Below are 25,023 nucleotides of genomic sequence, written 5' to 3'. Positions count from 1 at the left end.
CTCTAGTTCTGTCTGTTTTCTATCATCCTCTCCCCCTCTCTCTAGTTCTGTCTGTTTTCTATCGTCCTCTCCCCCTAGCTCTGTCTGTTTTCTATCATCCTCTCCCCCTCTCTCTAGTTCTGTCTGTTTTCTATCATCCTCTCCCCCTAGCTCTGTCTTTTTTCTATCATCCTCTCCCCCTCTCTCTAGTTCTGTCTGTTTTCTATCATCCTCTCCCCCTCTCTCTAGTTCTGTCTGTTTTCTATCGTCCTCTCCCCCTCTCTCTAGTTCTGTCTGTTTTCTATCATCCTCTCCCCCTCTCTCTAGTTCTGTCTGTTTTCTATCGTCCTCTCCCCCTCTCTCTAGTTATGTCTGTTTTCTATCGTCCTCTCCCCCTCTCCCCCTTGCTCTGTCTGTTTTCTATCATCCTCTCCCCCTCTCTCTAGTTCTGTCTGTTTTCTATCATCCTCTCCCCCTAGCTCTGTCTGTTTTCTATCGTCCTCTCCCCCTCTCTCTAGTTCTGTCTGTTTTCTTTCATCCTCTACCCCTCTCTCTAGTTCTGTCTGTTTTCTATCATCCTCTCCCCCTCTCTCTAGTTCTGTCTGTTTTCTATCGTCCTCTCCCCCTCTCTCTAGTTCTGTCTGTTTTCTATCGTCCTCTCCCCCTCTCTCTAGTTCTGTCTGTTTTCTATCGTCCTCTCCCCCTAGCTCTGTCTGTTTTCTATCATCCTCTCCCCCTCTCTCTAGTTCTGTCTGTTTTCTATCGTCCTCTCCCCCTAGCTCTGTCTGTTTTCTATCATCCTCTCCCCCTCTCTCTAGTTCTGTCTGTTTTCTATCATCCTCTCCCCCTCTCTCTAGTTCTGTCTGTTTTCTATCATCCTCTCCCCCTCTCTCTAGTTCTGTCTGTTTTCTATCATCCTCTCCCCCTCTCTCTAGTTCTGTCTGTTTTCTATCGTCCTCTCCCCCTCTCTCTAGTTCTGTCTGTTTTCTATCATCCTCTCCCCCTCTCTCTAGTTCTGTCTGTTTTCTATCATCCTCTCCCCCTCTCTCTAGTTCTGTTTCTTTTCTTTCATCCTCTCCCCCTCTCTCTAGTTCTGTCTGTTTTCTATCATCCTCTCCCCCTCTCTCTAGTTCTGTCTCTTTTCTTTCATCCTCTCCCCCTCTCTCTAGCTCTGTATGTTTTCTTTCATCCTCTCCCCCTCTCTCTAGTTCTGTCTGTTTTCTATCGTCCTCTCCCCCTCTCTCTAGTTCTGTCTGTTTTCTATCGTCCTCTCCCCCTAGCTCTGTCTGTTTTCTATCATTCTCTCCCCCTCTCTCTAGTTCTGTCTGTTTTCTATCATCCTCTCCCCCTCTCTCTAGTTCTGTCTGTTTTCTATCATCCTCTCCCCCTCTCTCTAGTTCTGTCTGTTTTCTATCATCCTCTCCCCCTCTCTCTAGTTCTGTCTGTTTTCTATCGTCCTCTCCCCCTCTCTTTAGTTCTGTCTGTTTTCTATCATCCTCTCCCCCTCTCTCTAGTTCTGTCTGTTTTCTATCATCCTCTCCCCCTCTCTCTAGTTCTGTTTCTTTTCTTTCATCCTCTCCCCCTCTCTCTAGTTCTGTCTGTTTTCTATCATCCTCTCCCCCTCTCTCTAGTTCTGTCTCTTTTCTTTCATCCTCTCCCCCTCTCTCTAGCTCTGTATGTTTTCTTTCATCCTCTCCCCCTCTCTCTAGTTCTGTCTGTTTTCTATCATCCTCTCCCCCTAGCTCTGTCTGTTTTCTATCGTCCTCACCCCCTCTCTCTAGTTCTGTCTGTTTTCTATCGTCCTCTCCCCCTCTCTCTAGTTCTGTCTGTTTTCTATCGTCCTCTCCCCCTCTCTCTAGTTCTGTCTGTTTTCTATCGTCCTCTCCCCCTCTCTCTAGTTCTGTCTGTTTTCTATCGTCCTCTCCCCCTCTCTCTAGCTCTGTCTGTTTTCTATCGTCCTCTCCCCCTCTCTCTAGTTCTGTCTGTTTTCTATCGTCCTCTCCCCCTCTCTCTAGTTCTGTTTGTTTTCTTTCATCCTCTCCCCCTCTCTCTAGTTCTGTCTGTTTTCTATCGTCCTCTCCCCCTAGCTCTAGTTCTGTCTGTTTTCTATCATCCTCTCCCCCTCTCTCTAGTTCTGTCTGTTTTCTATCATCCTCTCCCCCTCTCTCTAGTTCTGTTTCTTTTCTTTCATCCTCTCCCCCTCTCTCTAGTTCTGTCTGTTTTCTATCATCCTCTCCCCCTCTCTGTAGTTCTGTCTGTTTTCTATCATCCTCTCCCCCTCTCTCTAGTTCTGTTTCTTTTCTTTCATCCTCTCCCCCTCTCTCTAGCTCTGTATGTTTTCTTTCATCCTCTCCCCCTCTCTCTAGTTCTGTCTGTTTTCTATCGTCCTCTCCCCCTCTCTCTAGTTCTGTCTGTTTTCTATCGTCCTCTCCCCCTAGCTCTGTCTGTTTTCTATCGTCCTCTCCCCCTAGCTCTGTCTGTTTTCTATCATCCACTCCCCCTCTCTCTAGTTCTGTCTGTTTTCTATCGTCCTCTCCCCCTCTCTCTAGTTCTGTCTGTTTTCTATCGTCCTCTCCCCCTCTCTCTAGTTCTGTTTGTTTTCTTTCATCCTCTCCCCCTCTCTCTAGTTCTGTCTGTTTTCTATCGTCCTCTCCCCCTAGCTCTAGTTCTGTCTGTTTTCTATCATCCTCTCCCCCTCTCTCTAGTTCTGTCTGTTTTCTATCATCCTCTCCCCCTCTCTCTAGTTCTGTTTCTTTTCTTTCATCCTCTCCCCCTCTCTCTAGTTCTGTCTGTTTTCTATCATCCTCTCCCCCTCTCTCTAGTTCTGTCTCTTTTCTTTCATCCTCTCCCCCTCTCTCTAGCTCTGTATGTTTTCTTTCATCCTCTCCCCCTCTCTCTAGTTCTGTCTGTTTTCTATCGTCCTCTCCCCCTTTCTCTAGTTCTGTCTGTTTTCTATCGTCCTCTCCCCCTAGCTCTGTCTGTTTTCTATCGTCCTCTCCCCCTAGCTCTGTCTGTTTTCTATCATCCACTCCCCCTCTCTCTAGTTCTGTCTGTTTTCTATCGTCCTCTCCCCCTCTCTCTAGTTCTGTCTCTTTTCTTTCATCCTCTCCCCCTCTCTCTAGCTCTGTATGTTTTCTTTCATCCTCTCCCCCTCTCTCTAGTTCTGTCTGTTTTCTATCATCCTCTCCCCCTAGCTCTGTCTGTTTTCTATCGTCCTCACCCCCTCTCTCTAGTTCTGTCTGTTTTCTATCGTCCTCTCCCCCTAGCTCTGTCTGTTTTCTATCATCCACTCCCCCTCTCTCTAGTTCTGTCTGTTTTCTATCATCCTCTCCCCCTCTCTGTAGTTCTGTCTGTTTTCTATCATCCTCTCCCCCTCTCTCTAGTTCTGTTTCTTTTCTTTCATCCTCTCCCCCTCTCTCTAGCTCTGTATGTTTTCTTTCATCCTCTCCCCCTCTCTCTAGTTCTGTCTGTTTTCTATCGTCCTCTCCCCCTCTCTCTAGTTCTGTCTGTTTTCTATCGTCCTCTCCCCCTAGCTCTGTCTGTTTTCTATCGTCCTCTCCCCCTAGCTCTGTCTGTTTTCTATCATCCACTCCCCCTCTCTCTAGTTCTGTCTGTTTTCTATCGTCCTCTCCCCCTCTCTCTAGTTCTGTCTGTTTTCTATCGTCCTCTCCCCCTCTCTCTAGTTCTGTTTGTTTTCTTTCATCCTCTCCCCCTCTCTCTAGTTCTGTCTGTTTTCTATCGTCCTCTCCCCCTAGCTCTAGTTCTGTCTGTTTTCTATCATCCTCTCCCCCTCTCTCTAGTTCTGTCTGTTTTCTATCATCCTCTCCCCCTCTCTCTAGTTCTGTTTCTTTTCTTTCATCCTCTCCCCCTCTCTCTAGTTCTGTCTGTTTTCTATCATCCTCTCCCCCTCTCTCTAGTTCTGTCTCTTTTCTTTCATCCTCTCCCCCTCTCTCTAGCTCTGTATGTTTTCTTTCATCCTCTCCCCCTCTCTCTAGTTCTGTCTGTTTTCTATCGTCCTCTCCCCCTTTCTCTAGTTCTGTCTGTTTTCTATCGTCCTCTCCCCCTAGCTCTGTCTGTTTTCTATCGTCCTCTCCCCCTAGCTCTGTCTGTTTTCTATCATCCACTCCCCCTCTCTCTAGTTCTGTCTGTTTTCTATCGTCCTCTCCCCCTCTCTCTAGTTCTGTCTGTTTTCTATCGTCCTCTCCCCCTCTCTCTAGTTCTGTCTGTTTTCTATCGTCCTCTCCCCCTCTCTCTAGTTCTGTCTGTTTTCTATCGTCCTCTCCCCCTCTCTCTAGCTCTGTCTGTTTTCTATCGTCCTCTCCCCCTCTCTCTAGTTCTGTCTGTTTTCTATCGTCCTCTCCCCCTCTCTCTAGTTCTGTTTGTTTTCTTTCATCCTCTCCCCCTCTCTCTAGTTCTGTCTGTTTTCTATCGTCCTCTCCCCCTAGCTCTAGTTCTGTCTGTTTTCTATCATCCTCTCCCCCTCTCTCTAGTTCTGTCTGTTTTCTATCATCCTCTCCCCCTCTCTCTAGTTCTGTCTGTTTTCTATCGTCCTCTCCCCCTCTCTCTAGTTCTGTCTGTTTTCTATCGTCCTCTCCCCCTCTCTCTAGCTCTGTCTGTTTTCTATCGTCCTCTCCCCCTCTCTCTAGTTCTGTCTGTTTTCTATCGTCCTCTCCCCCTCTCTCTAGTTCTGTTTGTTTTCTTTCATCCTCTCCCCCTCTCTCTAGTTCTGTCTGTTTTCTATCGTCCTCTCCCCCTAGCTCTAGTTCTGTCTGTTTTCTATCATCCTCTCCCCCTCTCTCTAGTTCTGTCTGTTTTCTATCATCCTCTCCCCCTCTCTCTAGTTCTGTTTCTTTTCTTTCATCCTCTCCCCCTCTCTCTAGTTCTGTCTGTTTTCTATCATCCTCTCCCCCTCTCTCTAGTTCTGTCTCTTTTCTGTCCTCCTCTCCCCCTCTCTCTAGCTCTGTATGTTTTCTTTCATCCTCTCCCCCTCTCTCTAGTTCTGTCTGTTTTCTATCGTCCTCTCCCCCTCTCTCTAGTTCTGTCTGTTTTCTATCGTCCTCTCCCCCTAGCTCTGTCTGTTTTCTATCGTCCTCTCCCCCTAGCTCTGTCTGTTTTCTATCGTCCTCTCCCCCTCTCTCTAGTTCTGTCTGTTTTCTATCGTCCTCTCCCCCTCTCTCTAGCTCTGTCTGTTTTCTATCATCCTCTCCCCCTCTCTCTAGTTCTGTCTGTTTTCTATCGTCCTCTCCCCCTCTCTCTAGTTCTGTCTGTTTTCTATCGTCCTCTCCCCCTAGCTCTGTCTGTTTTCTATCGTCCTCTCCCCCTCACTCTAGTTCTGTCTGTTTTCTATTATCCTCTCCCCCTCTCTCTAGTTCTGTCTGTTTTCTATCGTCCTCTCCCCCTAGCTCTGTCTGTTTTCTATCATCCTCTCCCCCTTTATCTAGTTCTGTCTGTTTTCTATCGTCCTCTCCCCCTCCCTCTAGTTCTGTCTCTTTTCTTTCATCCTCTCCCCCTCTCTCTAGTTCTGTCTGTTTTCTTTCGTCCTCTCCCCCTCTCTCTAGTTCTGTCTGTTTTCTATCGTCCTCTCCCCCTAGCTCTGTCTGTTTTCTATCATCCTCTCCCCCTCTCTCTAGTTCTGTCTGTTTTCTTTCGTCCTCTCCCCCTCTCTCTAGTTCTGTCTGTTTTCTATCGTCCTCTCCCCCTAGCTCTGTCTGTTTTCTATCATCCTCTCCCCCTCTCTCTAGTTCTGTCTGTTTTCTATCATCCTCTCCCCCTCTATCTAGTTCTGTCTGTTTTCTATCATCCTCTCCCCCTCTCTCTAGTTCTGTCTGTTTTCTATCATCCTCTCCCCCTCTCTCTAGTTCTGTCTGTTTTCTATCGTCCTCTCCCCCTCTCTCTAGTTCTGTCTGTTTTCTATCATCCTCTCCCCCTCTATCTAGTTCTGTCTGTTTTCTATCGTCCTCTCCCCCTCTCTCTAGTTCTGTCTGTTTTCTATCGTCCTCTCCCCCTCTCTCTAGTTCTGTCTGTTTTCTATCGTCCTCTCCCCCTAGCTCTGTCTGTTTTCTATCATCCTCTCCCCCTCTCTCTAGTTCTGTCTGTTTTCTATCATCCTCTCCCCCTCTATCTAGTTCTGTCTGTTTTCTATCGTCCTCTCCCCCTCTCTCTAGTTCTGTCTGTTTTCTATCGTCCTCTCCCCCTCTCTCTAGTTCTGTCTGTTTTCTATCGTCCTCTCCCCCTCTCTCTAGTTCTGTCTCTTTTCTTTCATCCTCTCCCCCTCTCTCTAGTTCTGTCTGTTTTCTATTGTCCTCTCCCCCTCTCTCTAGTTCTGTCTGTTTTCTTTCGTCCTCTCCCCCTCTCTCTAGTTCTGTCTGTTTTCTATCGTCCTCTCCCCCTAGCTCTGTCTGTTTTCTATCATCCTCTCCCCCTCTCTCTAGTTCTGTCTGTTTTCTTTCGTCCTCTCCCCCTCTCTCTAGTTCTGTCTGTTTTCTATCGTCCTCTCCCCCTAGCTCTGTCTGTTTTCTATCATCCTCTCCCCCTCTCTCTAGTTCTGTCTGTTTTCTATCATCCTCTCCCCCTCTATCTAGTTCTGTCTGTTTTCTATCATCCTCTCCCCCTCTCTCTAGTTCTGTCTGTTTTCTATTGTCCTCTCCCCCTAGCTCTGTCTGTTTTCTATCATCCTCTCCCCCTCTCTCTAGTTCTGTCTGTTTTCTATTGTCCTCTCCCCCTAGCTCTGTCTGTTTTCTATCATCCTGTCTCCCTCTCTCTAGTTCTGTCTGTTTTCTATCATCCTCTCCCCCTCTATCTAGTTCTGTCTGTTTTCTATCATCCTCTCCCCCTCTCTCTAGTTCTGTCTGTTTTCTATCATCCTCTCCCCCTCTCTCTAGTTCTGTCTGTTTTCTATCGTCCTCTCCCCCTCTCTCTAGCTCTGTCTGTTTTCTATCGTCCTCTCCCCCTCTCTCTAGTTCTGTCTGTTTTCTATCATCCTCTCCCCCTCTCTCTAGTTCTGTCTGTTTTCTATCATCCTCTCCCCCTCTCTCTAGTTCTGTCTGTTTTCTATCATCCTCTCCCCCTCTCTCTAGTTCTGTCTGTTTTCTATCGTCCTCTCCCCCTCTCTCTAGTTCTGTCTGTTTTCTATCGTCCTCTCCACCTCTCTCTAGTTCTGTCTGTTTTCTATCATCCTCTCCCCCTCTCTCTAGTTCTGTCTGTTTTCTATCGTCCTCTCCCCCTAGCTCTGTCTGTTTTCTATCATCCTCTCCCCCTCTCTCTAGTTCTGTCTGTTTTCTATCATCCTCTCCCCCTCTATCTAGTTCTGTCTCTTTTCTTTCATCCTCTCCCCCTCTCTCTAGTTCTGTCTGTTTTCTATTGTCCTCTCCCCCTCTCTCTAGTTCTGTCTGTTTTCTTTCGTCCTCTCCCCCTCTCTCTAGTTCTGTCTGTTTTCTATTGTCCTCTCCCCCTCTCTCTAGTTCTGTCTGTTTTCTTTCGTCCTCTCCCCCTCTCTCTAGTTCTGTCTGTTTTCTATTGTCCTCTCCCCCTCTCTCTAGTTCTGTCTGTTTTCTTTCGTCCTCTCCCCCTCTCTCTAGTTCTGTCTGTTTTCTATCGTCCTCTCCCCCTAGCTCTGTCTGTTTTCTATCATCCTCTCCCCCTCTCTCTAGTTCTGTCTGTTTTCTATCGTCCTCTCCCCCTCTCTCTAGTTCTGTCTGTTTTCTATCGTCCTCTCCCCCTAGCTCTGTCTGTTTTCTATCATCCTCTCCCCCTCTCTCTAGTTCTGTCTGTTTTCTATCATCCTCTCCCCCTCTCTCTAGTTCTGTTTCTTTTCTTTCATCCTCTCCCCCTCTCTCTAGTTCTGCCTGTTTTCTATCATCCTCTCCCCCTCTCTCTAGTTCTGTCTCTTTTCTTTCATCCTCTCCCCCTCTCTCTAGCTCTGTATGTTTTCTTTCATCCTCTCCCCCTCTCTCTAGTTCTGTCTGTTTTCTATCGTCCTCTCCCCCTCTCTCTAGTTCTGTCTGTTTTCTATCGTCCTCTCCCCCTCTCTCTAGTTCTGTCTGTTTTCTATCATCCTCTCCCCCTCTCTCTAGTTCTGTCTGTTTTCTATCATCCTCTCCCCCTCTCTCTAGTTCTGTTTCTTTTCTTTCATCCTCTCCCCCTCTCTCTAGTTCTGTCTGTTTTCTATCATCCTCTCCCCCTCTCTCTAGTTCTGTCTCTTTTCTTTCATCCTCTCCCCCTCTCTCTAGCTCTGTATGTTTTCTTTCATCCTCTCCCCCTCTCTCTAGTTCTGTCTGTTTTCTATCGTCCTCTCCCCCTAGCTCTGTCTGTTTTCTATCGTCCTCACCCCCTCTCTCTAGTTCTGTCTGTTTTCTATCGTCCTCTCCCCCTAGCTCTGTCTGTTTTCTATCGTCCTCTCCCCCTAGCTCTGTCTGTTTTCTATCATCCACTCCCCCTCTCTCTAGTTCTGTCTGTTTTCTATCGTCCTCTCCCCCTCTCTCTAGTTCTGTCTGTTTTCTATCGTCCTCTCCCCCTCTCTCTAGTTCTGTCTGTTTTCTATCGTCCTCTCCCCCTCTCTCTAGCTCTGTCTGTTTTCTATCGTCCTCTCCCCCTCTCTCTAGTTCTGTCTGTTTTCTATCGTCCTCTCCCCCTCTCTCTAGTTCTGTTTGTTTTCTTTCATCCTCTCCCCCTCTCTCTAGTTCTGTCTGTTTTCTATCGTCCTCTCCCCCTAGCTCTGTCTGTTTTCTATCATCCTCTCCCCCTCTCTCTAGTTCTGTCTGTTTTCTATCGTCCTCTCCCCCTAGCTCTGTCTGTTTTCTATCATCCTCTCCCCCTCTCTCTAGTTCTGTCTGTTTTCTATCATCCTCTCCCCCTCTCTCTAGTTCTGTCTGTTTTCTATCGTCCTCTCCCCCTCTCTCTAGCTCTGTCTGTTTTCTATCGTCCTCTCCCCCTCTCTCTAGTTCTGTCTGTTTTCTATCATCCTCTCCCCCTCTCTCTAGTTCTGTCTGTTTTCTATCATCCTCTCCCCCTCTCTCTAGTTCTGTCTGTTTTCTATCGTCCTCTCCCCCTCTCTCTAGTTCTGTCTGTTTTCTATCGTCCTCTCCCCCTCTCTCTAGTTCTGTCTCTTTTCTTTCATCCTCTCCCCCTCTCTCTAGTTCTGTCTGTTTTCTTTCGTCCTCTCCCCCTCTCTCTAGTTCTGTCTGTTTTCTATCGTCCTCTCCCCCTAGCTCTGTCTGTTTTCTATCATCCTCTCCCCCTCTCTCTAGTTCTGTCTGTTTTCTTTCGTCCTCTCCCCCTCTCTCTAGTTCTGTCTGTTTTCTATCGTCCTCTCCCCCTAGCTCTGTCTGTTTTCTATCATCCTCTCCCCCTCTCTCTAGTTCTGTCTGTTTTCTATCATCCTCTCCCCCTCTATCTAGTTCTGTCTGTTTTCTATCATCCTCTCCCCCTCTCACTAGTTCTGTCTGTTTTCTATCGTCCTCTCCCCCTCTCTCTAGTTCTGTCTGTTTTCTATCGTCCTCTCCCCCTCTCTCTAGCTCTGTCTGGTTTCTATCGTCCTCTCCCCCTCTCTCTAGTTCTGTCTGTTTTCTATTGTCCTCTCCCCCTCTCTCTAGCTCTGTCTGTTTTCTATCGTCCTCTCCCCCTCTCTCTAGTTCTGTCTGTTTTCTATCGTCCTCTCCCCCTCTCTCTAGTTCTGTCTGTTTTCTATCATCCTCTCCCCCTCTCTCTAGTTCTGTCTGTTTTCTTTCGTCCTCTCCCCCTCTCTCTAGTTCTGTCTGTTTTCTATCGTCCTCTCCCCCTAGCTCTGTCTGTTTTCTATCATCCTCTCCCCCTCTCTCTAGTTCTGTCTGTTTTCTATCGTCCTCTCCCCCTAGCTCTGTCTGTTTTCTATCATCCTCTCCCCCTCTCTGTAGTTCTGTCTGTTTTCTATCATCCTCTCCCCCTCTCTCTAGTTCTGTCTGTTTTCTATCATCCTCTCCCCCTCTCTCTAGTTCTGTCTGTTTTCTATTGTCCTCTCCCCCTAGCTCTGTCTGTTTTCTATCATCCTCTCCCCCTCTCTCTAGTTCTGTCTGTTTTCTATTGTCCTCTCCCCCTAGCTCTGTCTGTTTTCTATCATCCTGTCTCCCTCTCTCTAGTTCTGTCTGTTTTCTATCATCCTCTCCCCCTCTATCTAGTTCTGTCTGTTTTCTATCATCCTCTCCCCCTCGCTCTAGTTCTGTCTGTTTTCTATCATCCTCTCCCCCTCTCTCTAGTTCTGTCTGTTTTCTATCGTCCTCTCCCCCTCTCTCTAGCTCTGTCTGTTTTCTATCGTCCTCTCCCCCTCTCTCTAGTTCTGTCTGTTTACTATCATCCTCTCCCCCTCTCTCTAGCTCTGTCTGTTTTCTATCATCCTCTCCCCCTCTCTCTAGTTCTGTCTGTTTTCTATCGTCCTCTCCCCCTCTCTCTAGTTCTGTCTGTTTTCTATCGTCCTCTCCCCCTCTCTCTAGTTCTGTCTGTTTTCTATCGTCCTCTCCCCCTCTCTCTAGTTCTGTCTGTTTTCTTTCATCCTCTCCCCCTCTCTCTAGTTCTGTCTGTTTTCTTTCATCCTCTCCCCCTCTCTCTAGTTCTGTCTGTTTTCTATCATCCTCTCCCCCTCTCTCTAGTTCTGTCTGTTTTCTATCGTCCTCTCCCCCTCTCTCTAGTTCTGTCTGTTTTCTATAGTCCTCTCCCCCTCTCTCTAGTTCTGTCTGTTTTCTATCATCCTCTCCCCCTCTCTCTAGTTCTGTCTGTTTTCTATCGTCCTCTCCCCCTCTCTCTAGTTCTGTCTGTTTTCTATCGTCCTCTCCCCCTCTCTCTAGTTCTGTCTGTTTTCTATTGTCCTCTCCCCCTCTCTCTAGTTCTGTCTGTTTTCTTTCATCCTCTCCCCCTCTCTCTAGTTCTGTCTGTTTTCTTTCATCCTCTCCCCTTCTCTCTAGCTCTGTCTGTTTTCTTTCGTCCTCTCCACTTTCTCACTAACAAACCCACCTAAGTAAACCTACACAAACAAATGTGTCCAGATGTTATCCCCCTCTCTCCTCTTCCCTCGCTCACTTTAACTGCATATACTCTGCTGCATTGCCTCTCTCGTTTCATCATCTTTCTCTCTCTCCCCTCTCTCTCTCCCCCTCTCTTTCCCCCCTCTCTCTCCCTCTCTATTTTCTTGCCTTCAGGAGTCTCCAACATCCCAACATCCTTCAGTGTTTGGGCCAATGCAGCGAGAGCATTCCCTTCCTGCTGGTCATGGAGTTCTGTCAGTTGGTGAGGGCCATGTTGTTTTAACTACTATTATTGGATGGAGAAGAAGAGGAGGGCACATTGTAGAGGAGATCCAAAGAGAGGCCATTTTGTTTTGGAAAGGATACATTTACTCCATTCCTCTAGGATTGTTTTCTCTCATCATTGTGTTTCTATCAGAGACTGATTGATACCTGAGCAACCAGCTGATTGGACAATGGATGATTCAAATGGATCAATTAAGTGACAAACACCAGACTATAGCTTCCGTACATGGAAACATATGTTTGGTTAGTTTCCTTCCCCCCATCGAATAACCTTGTAAATACTTGGTGACGTGATGTTATGCCAGTTGTTTCCAGCTCCAACACTCAACACCTGCTGCCTCTGTTTGTTTGCTTTCATTCTTGCTCTTTAATCAAAGACCGATTGAGACCTGAAATCCCAAGTGATTGGACTCTCTGGCCAATCAATGACTCAAACAGATCAATGAACGACCAGGGACGGGAGAGAAACACTACCGCAGCCCTTTACCAGAATAACATAAGCTATAAATCCTTTGTACATTGAAACATACATCTTTTTGTCATTTGAAGTATCTTATTCTCCTGTCCCACCACCAGTACAACCTCTCTCTCTCTAGTGATATTAACTCATTACCAATTCCCCTTCTGCCTTTGAGGACCTTCAGGTTCAGGAAAACACTTAGGAGAGGGTATTTCTCCAGCATAAATGTACAAATGTACTTGATATATAGCTCAATATGTCTGGTCAAAGTTATAAACTATGTTAATTGTTCTTCTGATTGTTTTAAGTATCACATACTGTACATGATATTGGTAATGCTCATTGATGGTGTAATAAATTAATGATATTGGTAACACTCATTGATGTTGTAATAAATTAATTATATTTGTGATGTGTTACCAGGGTGACCTGAAGAGGTACCTGAGAGCCCAGAGGAAGTCAGATGGGATGACCCCTGACCTTCTGACCCGGGAAATGCTGACCCTGCAGAGGATGGCGTTTGAAATCACCTCTGGCCTGCTGCACCTCCACGAGAATAACTACATCCACAGGTCTGTGAGGTCATATCCTGGCTCTCTCTGGCTCCAGTGGGGTTCCAATAGCTCCAGTGATTGATTGGTTGGTAATTGAGTGATTGATAGTAAAGGGATTATGATTGTTTTCTCTCCAGTGATCTGGCTTTGAGGAACTGTCTCCTTACCTCTGACCTCACTGTCAGAATCGGAGACTATGGGCTGTCTCATAACCACTACAAGGTATGTTTGAGTGTGTGTGGGGGCGTGTGCGCTTACCCATGTACTTTGCTTGAACCACCACAACCTGGAGACAAGTTATACCACTTTATACCACGGCATTGTTGAATAATCGTTTCTGATAGGCTTGTAGGGCATTCTAGAGAGGGCATTCTTTCCCTATAATCCACAGTATATCTGCACGATAGAATTCCATGGGTATAGTTATTACATGTTCTATGCTTGAGCTGCATTTGAAAGCAAAAGTTGAAAACACTATTGGCATTGTTGGATTCGATTTTCATAATAGCAAGCTAGGACTCAAATTTGGTTAGCTAAACTAGCAGGTCTGTTTGTTTGGTTACCATGGCAACTACGGTCTCTATATAGTAAACTTGCTAGGTACTTCAGTGGATGTTGAACACATTTTCTACCTGCAAATGAACACATCTCTATGCGTTCTCTGCAAAATAATGCAACTCCGTGGAAGGTCAGTTCTGCTCCTTTAGCGTGTCATGGAACACACCTTCCAGGTGGTTGATTATCTTCCAGAAAACACATAGCCCCTTGTTGATTATCCCTAACGTATTGGATGTCCCTAATGGCTTATCTTCAAGTCCATGCATCCCTCTGTGTGTTTATCTGTGTAGGATGACTATTACCTAACATCAGACAAGCTGTGGATTCCCCTGAGGTGGATAGCGCCAGAGCTTCTGGAGGAGTACAGAGGATCTCTGATCGTCACTGACCAGACCAAGACCAGCAATCTGTGGTACGTACCATAACACAACCTGCCTCTAAAATGGACAAATAAACAACTGAATATTTCAATAAGCTGTATTCTGTATTTCTTATCTCATTTAATTATTTCTCTATCCTCCAACTCTCTCTCTCTACTCCTATTTTCTATCTCTCCCCTCTCTTTCCCCTCTATCCCACTTCTCTCCCATCTCTCTCCACTTCTCTCTCCTCTCGCTCCCCTCTCTCTCCGACTTCCCTCTCCTCTCTCTCTTACTTCTCTCCCCTCTCTCCCCTCTCTCTCCAACTTCCCTCTCCTCTCTTTCTCCCATTTCTCTCCCACTCTCTCCCATTTCTCTCCCCTCTCTCTTCCTTTTCTACCAGGTCTCTGGGGGTGGTGATCTGGGAGCTGTTTGAGTTTGGTTCTCAGCCTCACAGGCACCTGAGTGATGAGGAAGTGTTGACCTTTGTCATCAGAGAGAGACAGATCACCCTGGCCCAGCCACGGCTCAAACTCTCCCACGCTGACTACTGGTCAGTGGGCCATTTCCTGACTTTTGGTTCTCTAATGATATCTGCATTTGATGAAGAAAGTAGTCGATTACAGATGTGTTATTTTAAAGGCCTACTTTGTCAATAGATCATTAAGGTCAAAGCTAATATATGCAATCCCCTCAAACCTCTCTTTTGTTGTGGAGGTAGATTAGCTTTAATACTGCAGATAGATTGTAGCTTCCATCAATGTAATTGTCTGTGTCCTTTCCAATCCCCCTTATCTTTGTGTTTGTCTTTCCTGTCTTTCCTCTTCCAGGTATGAGATCATGCAGTCCTGCTGGCTCCCTCCTTCCCAACGCCCCTCCATCGCTGAGGTATTCCTCCTCCTCTCCTCCCTTCTGGCTGCTGAGCGAGGGATGTCCCGAAGGAGTGTGGGAGAGGGCGAGGAGGATGAGGACGAGGAGTATGAGAAAGGGAGAGGAAGAAGAGGAGAGAGCGATGAGTCATTTGAAAGACGGTGGGATTCTCTCCGTCCTCCAGCCTTCCAGGCTGCAGCGAGTGAACGACAGAGAGAGAGGGAGTATGGGAGGGATGACAGGGGGAACTCCTACCCTCTACTGGAAGCCGTGGGGAACTGCATCACCCCATCCTCCACAGAACTCGATGACATCCTGACAGTCACGGAGACCAGTAAAGGGTTAAATTTTGAGTACTTCTGGGAGAAAGCCCATGCGAAGCGGGGCTACCAACCACTTCCTCCTCCCCAGCCAATCCCGACGGTCAACCCCTCCCACAGACAATCCCTGGACACACCCACTGTTGTCCCTGTGATAAGTGCACGTAGCCCCTCCCTCGCCAGCGAGTACTTCATTCGATTGGAGGAGCACACCCCTCAGGATAAGTCCCCATCTCTTAAAGGGAAAGCGCATTCTTTCCGTTCTGACTCATTGTGTCCTGGAGATCTGGAGCTAGTGGAGATACGCAGCGGAATGCTGGGCAAAGAACGCACACCGTACAGTTCTGATGAGGAGTACACTGGGCGAGGAGGGAAATCCATCCAGACCATCCGATCCAGCGAGGTCCAGATAAGGGTCCACAACACTGGGGTGGCAGAGTTCAAAGACACCTCCAGTAGGGTGACTGACTTCTCTGTGGTGGATTTAGGAGATGATGAGGAGGAGGAGGGGGGTGAAGGAGACAGTAGGTCATCCACTGGTTCTCAGGCCCCTGTCCTGCCTCCCAAGCCATGTTCTATGTCAACCTCCTCGGGCAACCACCTCCACTCGCGCCCCCTCCCTGTGCCTCCGTTGGGCTACCACCGAGTAGGACTTGGGCTGGGTCACTATTCCATGAGTGGTAAGATAGAAACGATGGACCCTCTGACGGGCAGCTGCCTGCCATCATCATATGATCACTTAGGGTTCCACCGTCCTCGTCAGACCATGCCCCCCTCCCCGTCACTGTCCCCCTCCCTACCCCAGTCCAGCCACCCCATCTACCCCACTCCCCAAACATGTCCTCCCCCTCTCCCACCCCACTACAAGCCCCAAAGGGGCCTGTATCACAGCTATGGTGTAGGTAGCTACTCCAGATACAGTAAGCCCCAGATGTACTCTCAAAGAGAGCCACTATCCTGTGACGACTCAGACCGACAAGGTGGTGTACGGCGCACAGCATCCTTGCACAACACAAAGAGAACATCCAATTTCCGCTCAAAAGACTTTGACTCTCCCGTACGACGCCAGAACGTATTTCGCCCTGTTTACCGCAACATCTCCCACTCCGAGTCCGGGGGCCCCAGAATTGAGAGGCACTCGTCCTCCAGTCCCACCTATTCAGATGAGGATGACTCCCCCTTTATGTCCCCTGAGAAACCCAGTGGGGGAGGGACAACCGTCCCGACTTCTAGTTTGTCAGAGGATGTGGATCCGGCCACAGCCGAGCTCTTCTCCAGGGGTATGAAGAGGACCCAGTCGCGCCTCGCCACCATCCTGCCTGCCATCTGGAGGGAGGACGCGGAACTGCAGGCGGATAGCGTAACTGACGCCAAGAAATCCCCCATGCACCTGTTTCTGACTGAGATCTCTAGTGTGTCAGAGTCAAATGATGCCAAGTCCAAGGAGGGGAGGATCTCATGGGAGGGAGAGACAGAGCGGGAGAAGAAAAGGGATGGGGAGAGGTCAGGGAACTTCCTTCAGCCCTTGAGAGGGGGGATGCGTCGGTCCCGGTCGCTGGCCACAGAGCTGGTCTCTACAGAACAGACATTGGGGCCAGACAGAAACACACAGATGGGGACAGAGGTGGAGAGGGTGAGGAAAGGCTCCATCCAGAGAGATCTATTCCTCACTGAGATCTCAAACACAGGAAGGATGGATGCAGGCATGGAGAGAGATCCGGTGAAGTTCCTCCACCCTCCTGGCTCCCAATCGCGTCCCTACACCTACACCTGCGCCCCCGGCCTCCCGTCCTACGCTGAGGCCGAGGAGGCATACTCCAGGGGCATGAGGAGATCCCGATCCCTCCTCTCTGAAATCACAGTGGGGAGGCAGGAGTCACAAGAAAATGAGAAGGAGACCGAGAAGGGACAGATGACCAGAGAGGAGTTCCTGAAGGAGATCCAATCAGCAGAGACCTTTTTGACGGAGATCATATCCAGACAAAATGCAACCGCCTCCAATAAGCATTGCGAGGACTTGTCTCAGTCACCCACTCCAATGTCACCAGAATACGAGTCAATATGCATAGATCCTGACTCCTCTCAGACCATCCGTTTCCAATCAGAGAGTTCCATACGTACATCAAACAGAGGCAAAGACGATGTAGCACCGGAGGCCATTTACGCCCAAGTGACTAAACGGGCAAAAAAGAGTGAGATAAAGGTCACTATACGGCCTGAGATTCCAGTACTGCAAATAGGATCAAATAAACAGTCTGTCAAACAGGAAGAGGGATGTCCCACAGACATAACCTGCTTCAAGGACTCACCCAGCTCACTCACAGATCCCACCGCTGACACCAACTCTCACCCAGACTCTCAGCCCCGGCCTGGTGACTTTGTGTTCTCAGAGATAATGCCAAAAAATGGCCTCCTCCTTTACCAAACATTCCCCAGTACAAAAACAGAGGAGGACGTTTCAGAAGGTCCAGCCTTACCTGTAAGAGAAACACAGAGAGTCAGAGAAAGGGTTGAGCTCTCAAGACAAGCTCAAGTTCAGTCTTTATCTCAAGACAGTGTTACTGGAGGAGTGGAAGACTCTGAAAAGAAACCCTGTGATGACGAGTTACCTATTTATGTAGATGAGAAAGAGAGCAGGGGTCAGAATAATGTTGGGGAAAGGAATTGTGAGAGAATGAAAGGTGATGCTGAGGTCAGAGATACAGGGCAAGGATGTCAGAAGCAGGAAGTTGTTGATGACATTTTACATGACTTAACAACAGGGACATCTGAAACAGATAGAGCATGTCAAATTGAATCTAAAGATCACAAGGAAGAAGGGTCAGAGAGTTCAAAAGGTTGGGACAGTCAAATGAAGAACAACACATCACATTCAAATCAAATCAAATCAAATTGTTCTAATGCTCAGTCACATAACCCAAATGTTGAAAGCTATTTACAAATCAACAAACAGAATTCACAGATCAACCAAGAAGGAAGGTCAGACCCAAGTCAAAAGAGCCCTGCAGCTGTTCCCACCACCCCAGACTGGGAACCATCCTCTGACCTCTCTCTCTCCACAATGACCCCCTCAGACTCATTCCTTTCATCTTTGACCCCAAGTTCAGCTGACTGTCTGACCCCAGGTGACCCGTGTGTTGGAGGTGAAGGACCAGGTGGTTGGAGGGTGCTGGGGACAGAAACCCCCCACAGAGACTCTGCCTACTTCTCTGACAGTGACTGGGAAGGGGAGGGGCTTGGCAGGAAGGGCAGTGATGGACTGAGCGTGACCAGACCCGGCAGTGGACGAGGCGGAGAGAGGGGGACGCTGACAGGAATAGAAGAGAAGACAGAATTAGAGGATGAGGGAGAAACCGGGGGAAAGAGTCTCTTGAAGAGGATTTCAAATAAGGGAATTGACATTGAGAGGGAAAAGGAGACCGTTCTTGAACAGAATGCTCATGTGCAGGATATCTCTCAAAACAGTGATGATGGATATAAAGACATGTCAAGTATTCAGGAGAACGATCTCAGTCTGAAAGAAGTAGAACATAAAACAGGGGTAGAATCAGAACAGAGAGAAGACTCTGGAATGTTCCACAATGAGAGTGGAGAGTCAGATGAAAAGGGACTAGTCCATCTGGGACTCCTGTCTGATAACTCACAGACCAAGGAGAACAATGAGTTTATAGCTAAGCTGTTCTCTAACTTAGATGATGCACCTCTCAAAGGGTTCTCTTACAATGATGGAACTCAAATTTGTAATCATTACACAGAAGGTGTGATTTCTCATGTGGAGTCGGATGATTTTAGATTCCATGACTCCACAGACAAAGTCTTGACATTGCCTTCTAATAGTACCACTAAGACAGATTGCTTGAAATTAATATCTGCCATTCAGACAAAGGATAACAAACTTGAGAATGAAGAACTCCCAGGTATTGAAGAGAGAGAAAATGATAATTCCATGAAAGACACTACGGAACCAGTGACGGCGTTACATGGCGACCATGATAACAGAGAATCAAGGCTATCTAGGTTCTACGGTATTCAAACCAGCGAGGTCAAACTCAGTGACGATATTCCAGTAGTACTGGATCCCAACGACGGAGAGAGCACCAATGACGAAGAGAGCAAACTGGCCTCTTCTTTCTGGGCAGAGGGGGTCACTGAGGTGTCTGAAAGAGAAGACGGGCAAGATCTGGAGATTCAACACACCGACGCCAATGAGCTTGGCCTGAGAAACTTGTGTTACTCAGAAGAAAGCGAAGACGAGAGGGCCAAGGCCAAATCAGAGACAGAGAAACAGCTTGCCGCTGGAGAGCTGTGTAACGCCATGAAGGAGAAATCTCCTCAGAGAGGACCAGTGATGGGTAGCCAGAGTGGGTCTTTGAGCAGGGATGGATCTGCTGAGACTGTGGACAGGGAGTCATCTAAGGATCTGGAGATGAAGGCTAAAGAGCTGTGGAACACTCTGGAGGAGGGGGAGGGGAGAGGGGAAGGAGTGGTGAGGGGCGAATTCGACTGTCACCGTTTCCAGCAGGGAGACCTGCACCTGTGGCCATCAGAGAACGACCAGTGGGCCTCGTCGGAGAACAGAAGCCAGGAAGCTGAACTCGGATTGGAATTCTTCTCAGCGTTCGGAAAGACCTGGGAGGAGAGGGAGCAGCTGGTGGTAGGCCGGGAATTCTGGGAGGCTGAGGAGAACGATGAACTGGCGGGGAGTGAGCCTCATCCAGCCGTCCTCCAAGATAGTGAAGATACTTCTAATGACGAGAGGCAGGGACGGGTAGCCTACCTGGAAATAAAGGGAGAGTTGTCCCAGAAACAGGTTCTCTCCAGTAGCATTGACAGTCAGCTATCCCAGGCACTGGATGTACAGCAAGAGGAAAATATAGAAAATCCAGATAGGTTTGATGATGATGATGAGCAAAATGTTGAAGGTGATCAGCTAGTGGTTGAGGTGGAAAACCGAGAAATCCCAGAGCATGAGACCAATGCAAGAGGGAGGGAGCAGTTCAGGTCACTCACTGAGATGGGTGGAGACAGTGAAAGTCAAACTGCATCTCTTCTAAACGACTTGGATGGAAACATTGCTCAAGATGAGGGAAATCAGAACTTCAACAGGTTGAATCATCTCAGTGAAATCCAAATGGAAGAAGGGGCAATGGCCGAAAATCACATAGAAAAAGAACAGGACTTTGAATTAGACAACCATCTTGCTCCCACAGTAAAGAGTATATATTTGGGTGTATCTATCTGCCTTACTGGAGTACCACAGGTAGATTTATCAGGATTACAACATATTGAGCCAAGCATGCACATTGAAGAAGCTGACTCTACTCGCCAGCTTGTGGGGGAAGACAGAGAAGGGGGAGTAGACATTGTAAACACAAGTGAGGATTTGAGAGACATATCTCTTCTATGCGACCTGGTGTCTTATCCCAATGATAATGACTTGGAGGATATAGCCTCTTGTACAGATCTGTCTGGTTCACATGGAGGCAACTTTCAGTTCAGTTCTGTAGACTTTCCCAGCCCTCCTCCTAGCATAGATCTTGATATGCAAGAAGACAGGTTGCAGAGTTTAGATGATTATTTTCCTAGTCCCCCACCTTCTGTCATAGAAATAGACGATGATCGCGGTCTTATAAACCTTGATTATTTAGGCTCAGATTTCATTACCAGTGCTGAGAGAGACCCAACAATGCCCTCCACTCCTCACACTGATATCCCAGAGCCGCTCCCCTTACCACCCGCCACAACCCACAGCAGAGGGATCTCTGCAAACCTCGACCTTTCACCTGTACATCCAACACTTCCATTATTCTCAGGTGAAAGCCAGAACCAGAGCCGCCTTACATCAAACATATCCGAGGATGACAGAAATAACCTGTCCCAGAAAAACACAACCACCACACTCCCGTCATTCCTCCAGAGTCCCCTCAACACCATCCCAGAGCTGTTGATCTCTGAGTGGAAGGATTTGGACGAGGAGCCTCTGGAAGATTTTGAGAAACTGGAGCAGCTGTGTTGCATATCTGGGGATGAGGAGGACACCCTGGGTGACCTCTTCCTGGGGAATCTGGAGCTGTTGGAGTCTATGAAGAAGACGCCTGAGCAGAAAGCTAAGGGTTCTGGAGAGAGCGATAAAGGTGAAGAGACCTGTGGGACCTCCATGCCTGAGGGGAAGAGGAGAGTGGAACTGAAAGAGGACGTTGACGGAATCTCTGAGAGCGCTGACTGGCTGGCCAGGTTGGTTCCATCGGCGGTCCAGGACATCCCAACTGGGGCTAAACTTTCACCTCAGGCGGAGAGGCATGAACTACAGTTCCCATCAGCCCTTTCACCATGTCATTCTCCTGACTCCAAGGACCAGAGGTCACTTTCAAAGATGCCCACTAAAAATGGCCTAATGATGCAGGTGAGCATTAGCCTTGCATTTTAACCCCAAATTGCACAACTTTGTAGATGTATGAAAGTATATGCCTACACAATTTACAATATCCATTTTCCTGAATATGTTTAAACATTTATTCCCCTATTATCTTCTTCTGTTTCCCTTTCTTCAGGTGTGTGAGGAGAGACTGCAGTTCTCGCTCTGTGAGAACGTTAAAACGAACGTCCTCCGGGGGGCGACAGTGAGCGACAGCATCATTCTCCGCCCATGGGGGGACCAGTCCTTTGATGGGGGCGGAGACGCAGTCAGTGTGAAGGATGTAGGAAGGTATGCTCTCTCTATCACAGGAGGTTGGTGGCACTTTAATTTGGGAGGAGGGGCTCGTGGTAAGGGATGGAACAGAATCGGTGGAATGTCATCAAATACATCAAACACATGGTTTGATGCCAATCCATTGGCTCCGTTTCATCCATTGTCATGGGTTGTCCTCCCCTCAGTAACCTCCACTGCCCTCTATGTATTTTGAGATTTATCAAACTGTTGTGTTGAATGATGGCAGGTAGACAGATAATAAAAGAAGAGATCTTTTTTTCTGTTCTTAGCGAAGAGGAGCCGGACACCGAACCCAATTCTGAACCCCAGAGTGAGTCTGATGCGACTGACAGTGAACCACTGACTGTGATCCAGCAGCCAGAAGTTACACCCCCTCAGCCTGTGGCAAACCAAGCAATGAAAGGTACCTCCAGACCTTTTTTGTGTGAAAATGTGTATGAATAGGATGCATTGTTGACATTCACCCACTCTGCAGGTGTGTAAATGACATGTTCTAATGGATAGATTGGTGCTTTCTGACACCATCTTTCATGTCTGACTTGATCTATTCCTCTCTTTTCTTTCACAGCCAAACTGGCTCGCTTGTCCCTCTCCCTCTCCCTCCCTCCTCTCCCTCTTGCTCTCCCTCTCTCCTCCAGTCCCAAGGGAGGGTTCAGAGAGGGCGGGCTACACAGAGACAGGAGTGGGAGACGGAGGGGTGCGTCCCCAGGAAGTGACCCCGATGAGGATGAGGAAGAAGAACAGGAAGACGAAGGCTCCAGAAGGGTGATTGTTGTCACTGAAACAGACGTTGGCAAAAGGGTGGGGCTCAGGAGTCTGCTGAAGTCGCCAAGGGAACCGATAGACAAAGAGAAAGACAGAGGGAGAAACGTGTCCTTTTTTGATGATGTCACTGTCTATCTCTTTGATCAGGTGTTTGTTTAGTTTCCCCCCCCCCCTCATATATTGAGTCCCATGTTACTCTTGGGCTTTTAACACTTTCACTATATTGGATGTACATGTACTGTCTCTGCTCCTTTTCAGTCCCTGACTCTTCCTCTCTGTTTCTGAAACAGGAAACTCCAACCAGTGAGCTGAGTAGTTCCACCTGCACCAGTCCAGCTCCAGCTCCTAACAAAAGCACTAAATTTGATTTACATGGTACGTACTACGTATGCATGCATGTTGCTATTAGAAACCATATAACGATCCTGTACATCATTCCCTTCTGTGAGCCAATAAAAAGCTTTTGATGAAATTACTACAATAACAAACATCCATTGGACAGCTCCCATCTGATCCCCACTCACTGAAATTGAGAACCCCTCACACCAACCCCTTTTCTAAATATGCACCCCCAAAATGTATCTCTTGTAATTATACCCCACACGCTGTGACATGGGGAATGGAGTGGGGACATAAATCTGGTGCTCAACAATGCACGTCTAAGATGTGTTTTCCACCCTGTCTCCAGAAGCCGTCCACTCTCAGTCTCTCCCACTGATCGCTTCATTTCACAGAATAATGAGAGCTTTGGCTGATCCCCTCTGGGTGTTTTGAATAGACTGTATATAGAAAAGCATCAACACCAAAATAATCTACTTTCATGATCTCTGTCAGCCTGCAGAGTTGAACAGTTCAAAGCTTTGCATGGAGAGAAAGTGTATTTTTAACTTGGGAGTGTGGGCCTTTTTGTGCTTCGGTTCTACAAGAGGATGTTTGTACACACGTATAGAGTATATTAACCAATGATATACCATTTGTGTAATGTTTTTATCGTACATATATATTTTTAATAACATTTACAGTTGTATGCTTTTGTTTATGTCTTGTGCCGCATGGGTCAATTTGATTTCATGAAATGTGTTAGAATGTATCCCCTGAATTCAAATAGTATTTACTCCAACCCTAGTACAGTGTGTTTGTGTATGGCATAGTTGTAGTGTAGTAATTCCTTAATTCCCTTACTTACACCATGCTCCTGTCTTTCTACCAGGAGCAAACAGCAAAGGCAAAGACTCCAAAAGAAAAGGGGACTTGTCAGTCAAAGCGAGGTCGCCCGTGGGGACCAACCCAGTGACATCCTCGCGTTTTACCGTCAGCCCAGCCGATGACCCCCACTTGGTGTGAGGCAGGGTTCCGGAATCCTCTGAGTTGTTCTGTAACCCTCAGAACAGGGACCTTCTGAGAGTGGCCAGTGGATTCCCCTCCAACCATAACCATTCTCAGAGGCTATTTTTTTATCGATCAGGCAACGGAAAGAAAAGACCCCCGTTCTAAAAGCTGGACACATTCCAGGTTTAACCAGCTACCAGTCCTTGTACCAGAAAGGTTGTTGATATAATAACTCCTCTCTTTGCCACTGAATCCTAGGGTCGATTTATAGACACTGGCTGGAAGTGGTTGATGGCAAAGGCAGTTTGTCCTAGGCGAAGAACAGTCTGGAGCTTTGTCAAATCTGAAACGGATTGACGGCTATGCAATGGGAGTCATTGTGTACCAGCTTACCTTCTCTTTACCTGCTTCTTTCGGTTGTCTTTACCCAGTATGTACTGGGGGATGCACTTTCTTTTAGTCATGTATCTGTCTATGTGGAAGCTTGGATTGAAATCTTAACTTTGTAAAAACGATTTTCATTGCAGTCAGTCGTACTTGTAGGCAGCAGTTGGGGCCAGAAAACAATCTTAACTCCTGTATTTGAGAGTACTCATTCAACATTTGTATAAAGATAGTGTATACAATATAATTTTAGAGCTGTTTAATTTAGATGTATTCTTAGACTGCACGAAAAGATGAAAACAAGCTATGTTTCTCTATACTTTTATTCTAAAAGACTTATGTCTAGCTATTATTTATTTAATGTATTCATTATTTATTTAAAAAATATTTCCATGCTTTGTAAATATTGTTTATTTATTTTGGTGCAATTAATGTATCTCTCAGAATTGTTTGGGACAAAATGCATCTAAGTAATAGCTTCTCGATTTAATTATTCTTCATAACAAATAAAGCAAGATATTTTCCCCAACCCCCAAAAATATTGAGTATAATTTTATGTCTTTATAACTGCCATCCTGTGCTTAACTTATGTCCTCAACTTGTAGGGTTTCCCAAACTGGGTCCTGGGCCCCCCCCCCCTGGGTACATGTTTTGGTTTTGTCCCAGCACTACACAGCTGATTCAAATAACCAACTCAACATCAAGCATTGATGACTTTAATCAGCTGTGTAGTGCTAGGGAAAAGGGGGGGGTGGCAGGACTGAGTTCGGAAAACCCTGCTCTAATATATATATAACATGTTTAATTATTTTCTAATATGATTCAATGTATAGTTGTCTTGTCATAATTTTACTTTGTTTGAGGACAATTGATGTATCTTAGCATGATAAAACGGAAGCTTCTCATCGGTAAATATCTCCAAAGTTCATGTATTTGTTGATTTACATTCATTTTCTACTAATAGCAACCCATCATGCAGTCAAGCTCCAACTAGTCCCTTTGTTTAGTCTGTTTCAACATCTGTTTAAAACCTGTATTGTTTAAAGAATGGGTTTCATGGGATGCTGTATAAAACCAGGGGAAATGAAAACAACATAAAAACTGTGAAACATTTATTGAACTGTTTGATGAAAATAAATTGTACTGTCTTATATTCTTAAATCAGAGTATTCCTTTTGCTGTCAAAGGAGACTGGACTGGTGTTCAAATTTTTTTTCTGAAATGATGGATCAAACTACTGTATTATGTAGCTAACAATGGATGGCTCAAGGGATGTTGCATAACAATAGCTAATCTTATTTCCCATCCCCCATCTCTGGTTATGAAGGCCTGATGCTTATTATGAAATTGGACCAAAGGATGGTCAATAATGGGTGAATAACTAATCTCCAAAATACTCTACCCAAAGTAAATCGCGGAATGTCTAGCCATTGAATATAGAATGCATTAAGACTGGA

General features: G+C 46.8%; 1 protein-coding gene across 1 annotated transcript in view; it reads left to right on the top strand.

Annotated features, from left to right (window-relative positions):
- Positions 1-24,695, top strand: part of LOC139419128 (uncharacterized) — a 40,511-nt gene extending 15,816 nt beyond the window's left edge. Inside the window, exons 7-18 of the mRNA XM_071169083.1 lie at positions 11,145-11,232; positions 12,139-12,287; positions 12,407-12,491; positions 13,118-13,239; positions 13,590-13,739; positions 14,017-16,748; positions 17,502-20,779; positions 20,928-21,082; positions 21,358-21,491; positions 21,657-22,000; positions 22,144-22,228; positions 23,064-24,695. Of these exons, the coding sequence (XP_071025184.1) occupies positions 11,145-11,232; positions 12,139-12,287; positions 12,407-12,491; positions 13,118-13,239; positions 13,590-13,739; positions 14,017-16,748; positions 17,502-20,779; positions 20,928-21,082; positions 21,358-21,491; positions 21,657-22,000; positions 22,144-22,228; positions 23,064-23,197 (7,456 nt within the window). The 3' untranslated portion in view covers positions 23,198-24,695. The remainder of the gene's footprint in view (positions 1-11,144; positions 11,233-12,138; positions 12,288-12,406; positions 12,492-13,117; positions 13,240-13,589; positions 13,740-14,016; positions 16,749-17,501; positions 20,780-20,927; positions 21,083-21,357; positions 21,492-21,656; positions 22,001-22,143; positions 22,229-23,063) is intronic.
- The last annotated feature ends 328 nt before the right edge of the window (positions 24,696-25,023 follow it).

This window comes from Oncorhynchus clarkii, chromosome 2 (genome assembly GCF_045791955.1).
Source record: "Oncorhynchus clarkii lewisi isolate Uvic-CL-2024 chromosome 2, UVic_Ocla_1.0, whole genome shotgun sequence".
Lineage (NCBI taxonomy): Eukaryota > Metazoa > Chordata > Actinopteri > Salmoniformes > Salmonidae > Oncorhynchus > Oncorhynchus clarkii.
Note: the sequence above shows the minus strand (reverse complement) of the source record. Positions and strands in the feature narration are given on the sequence as shown.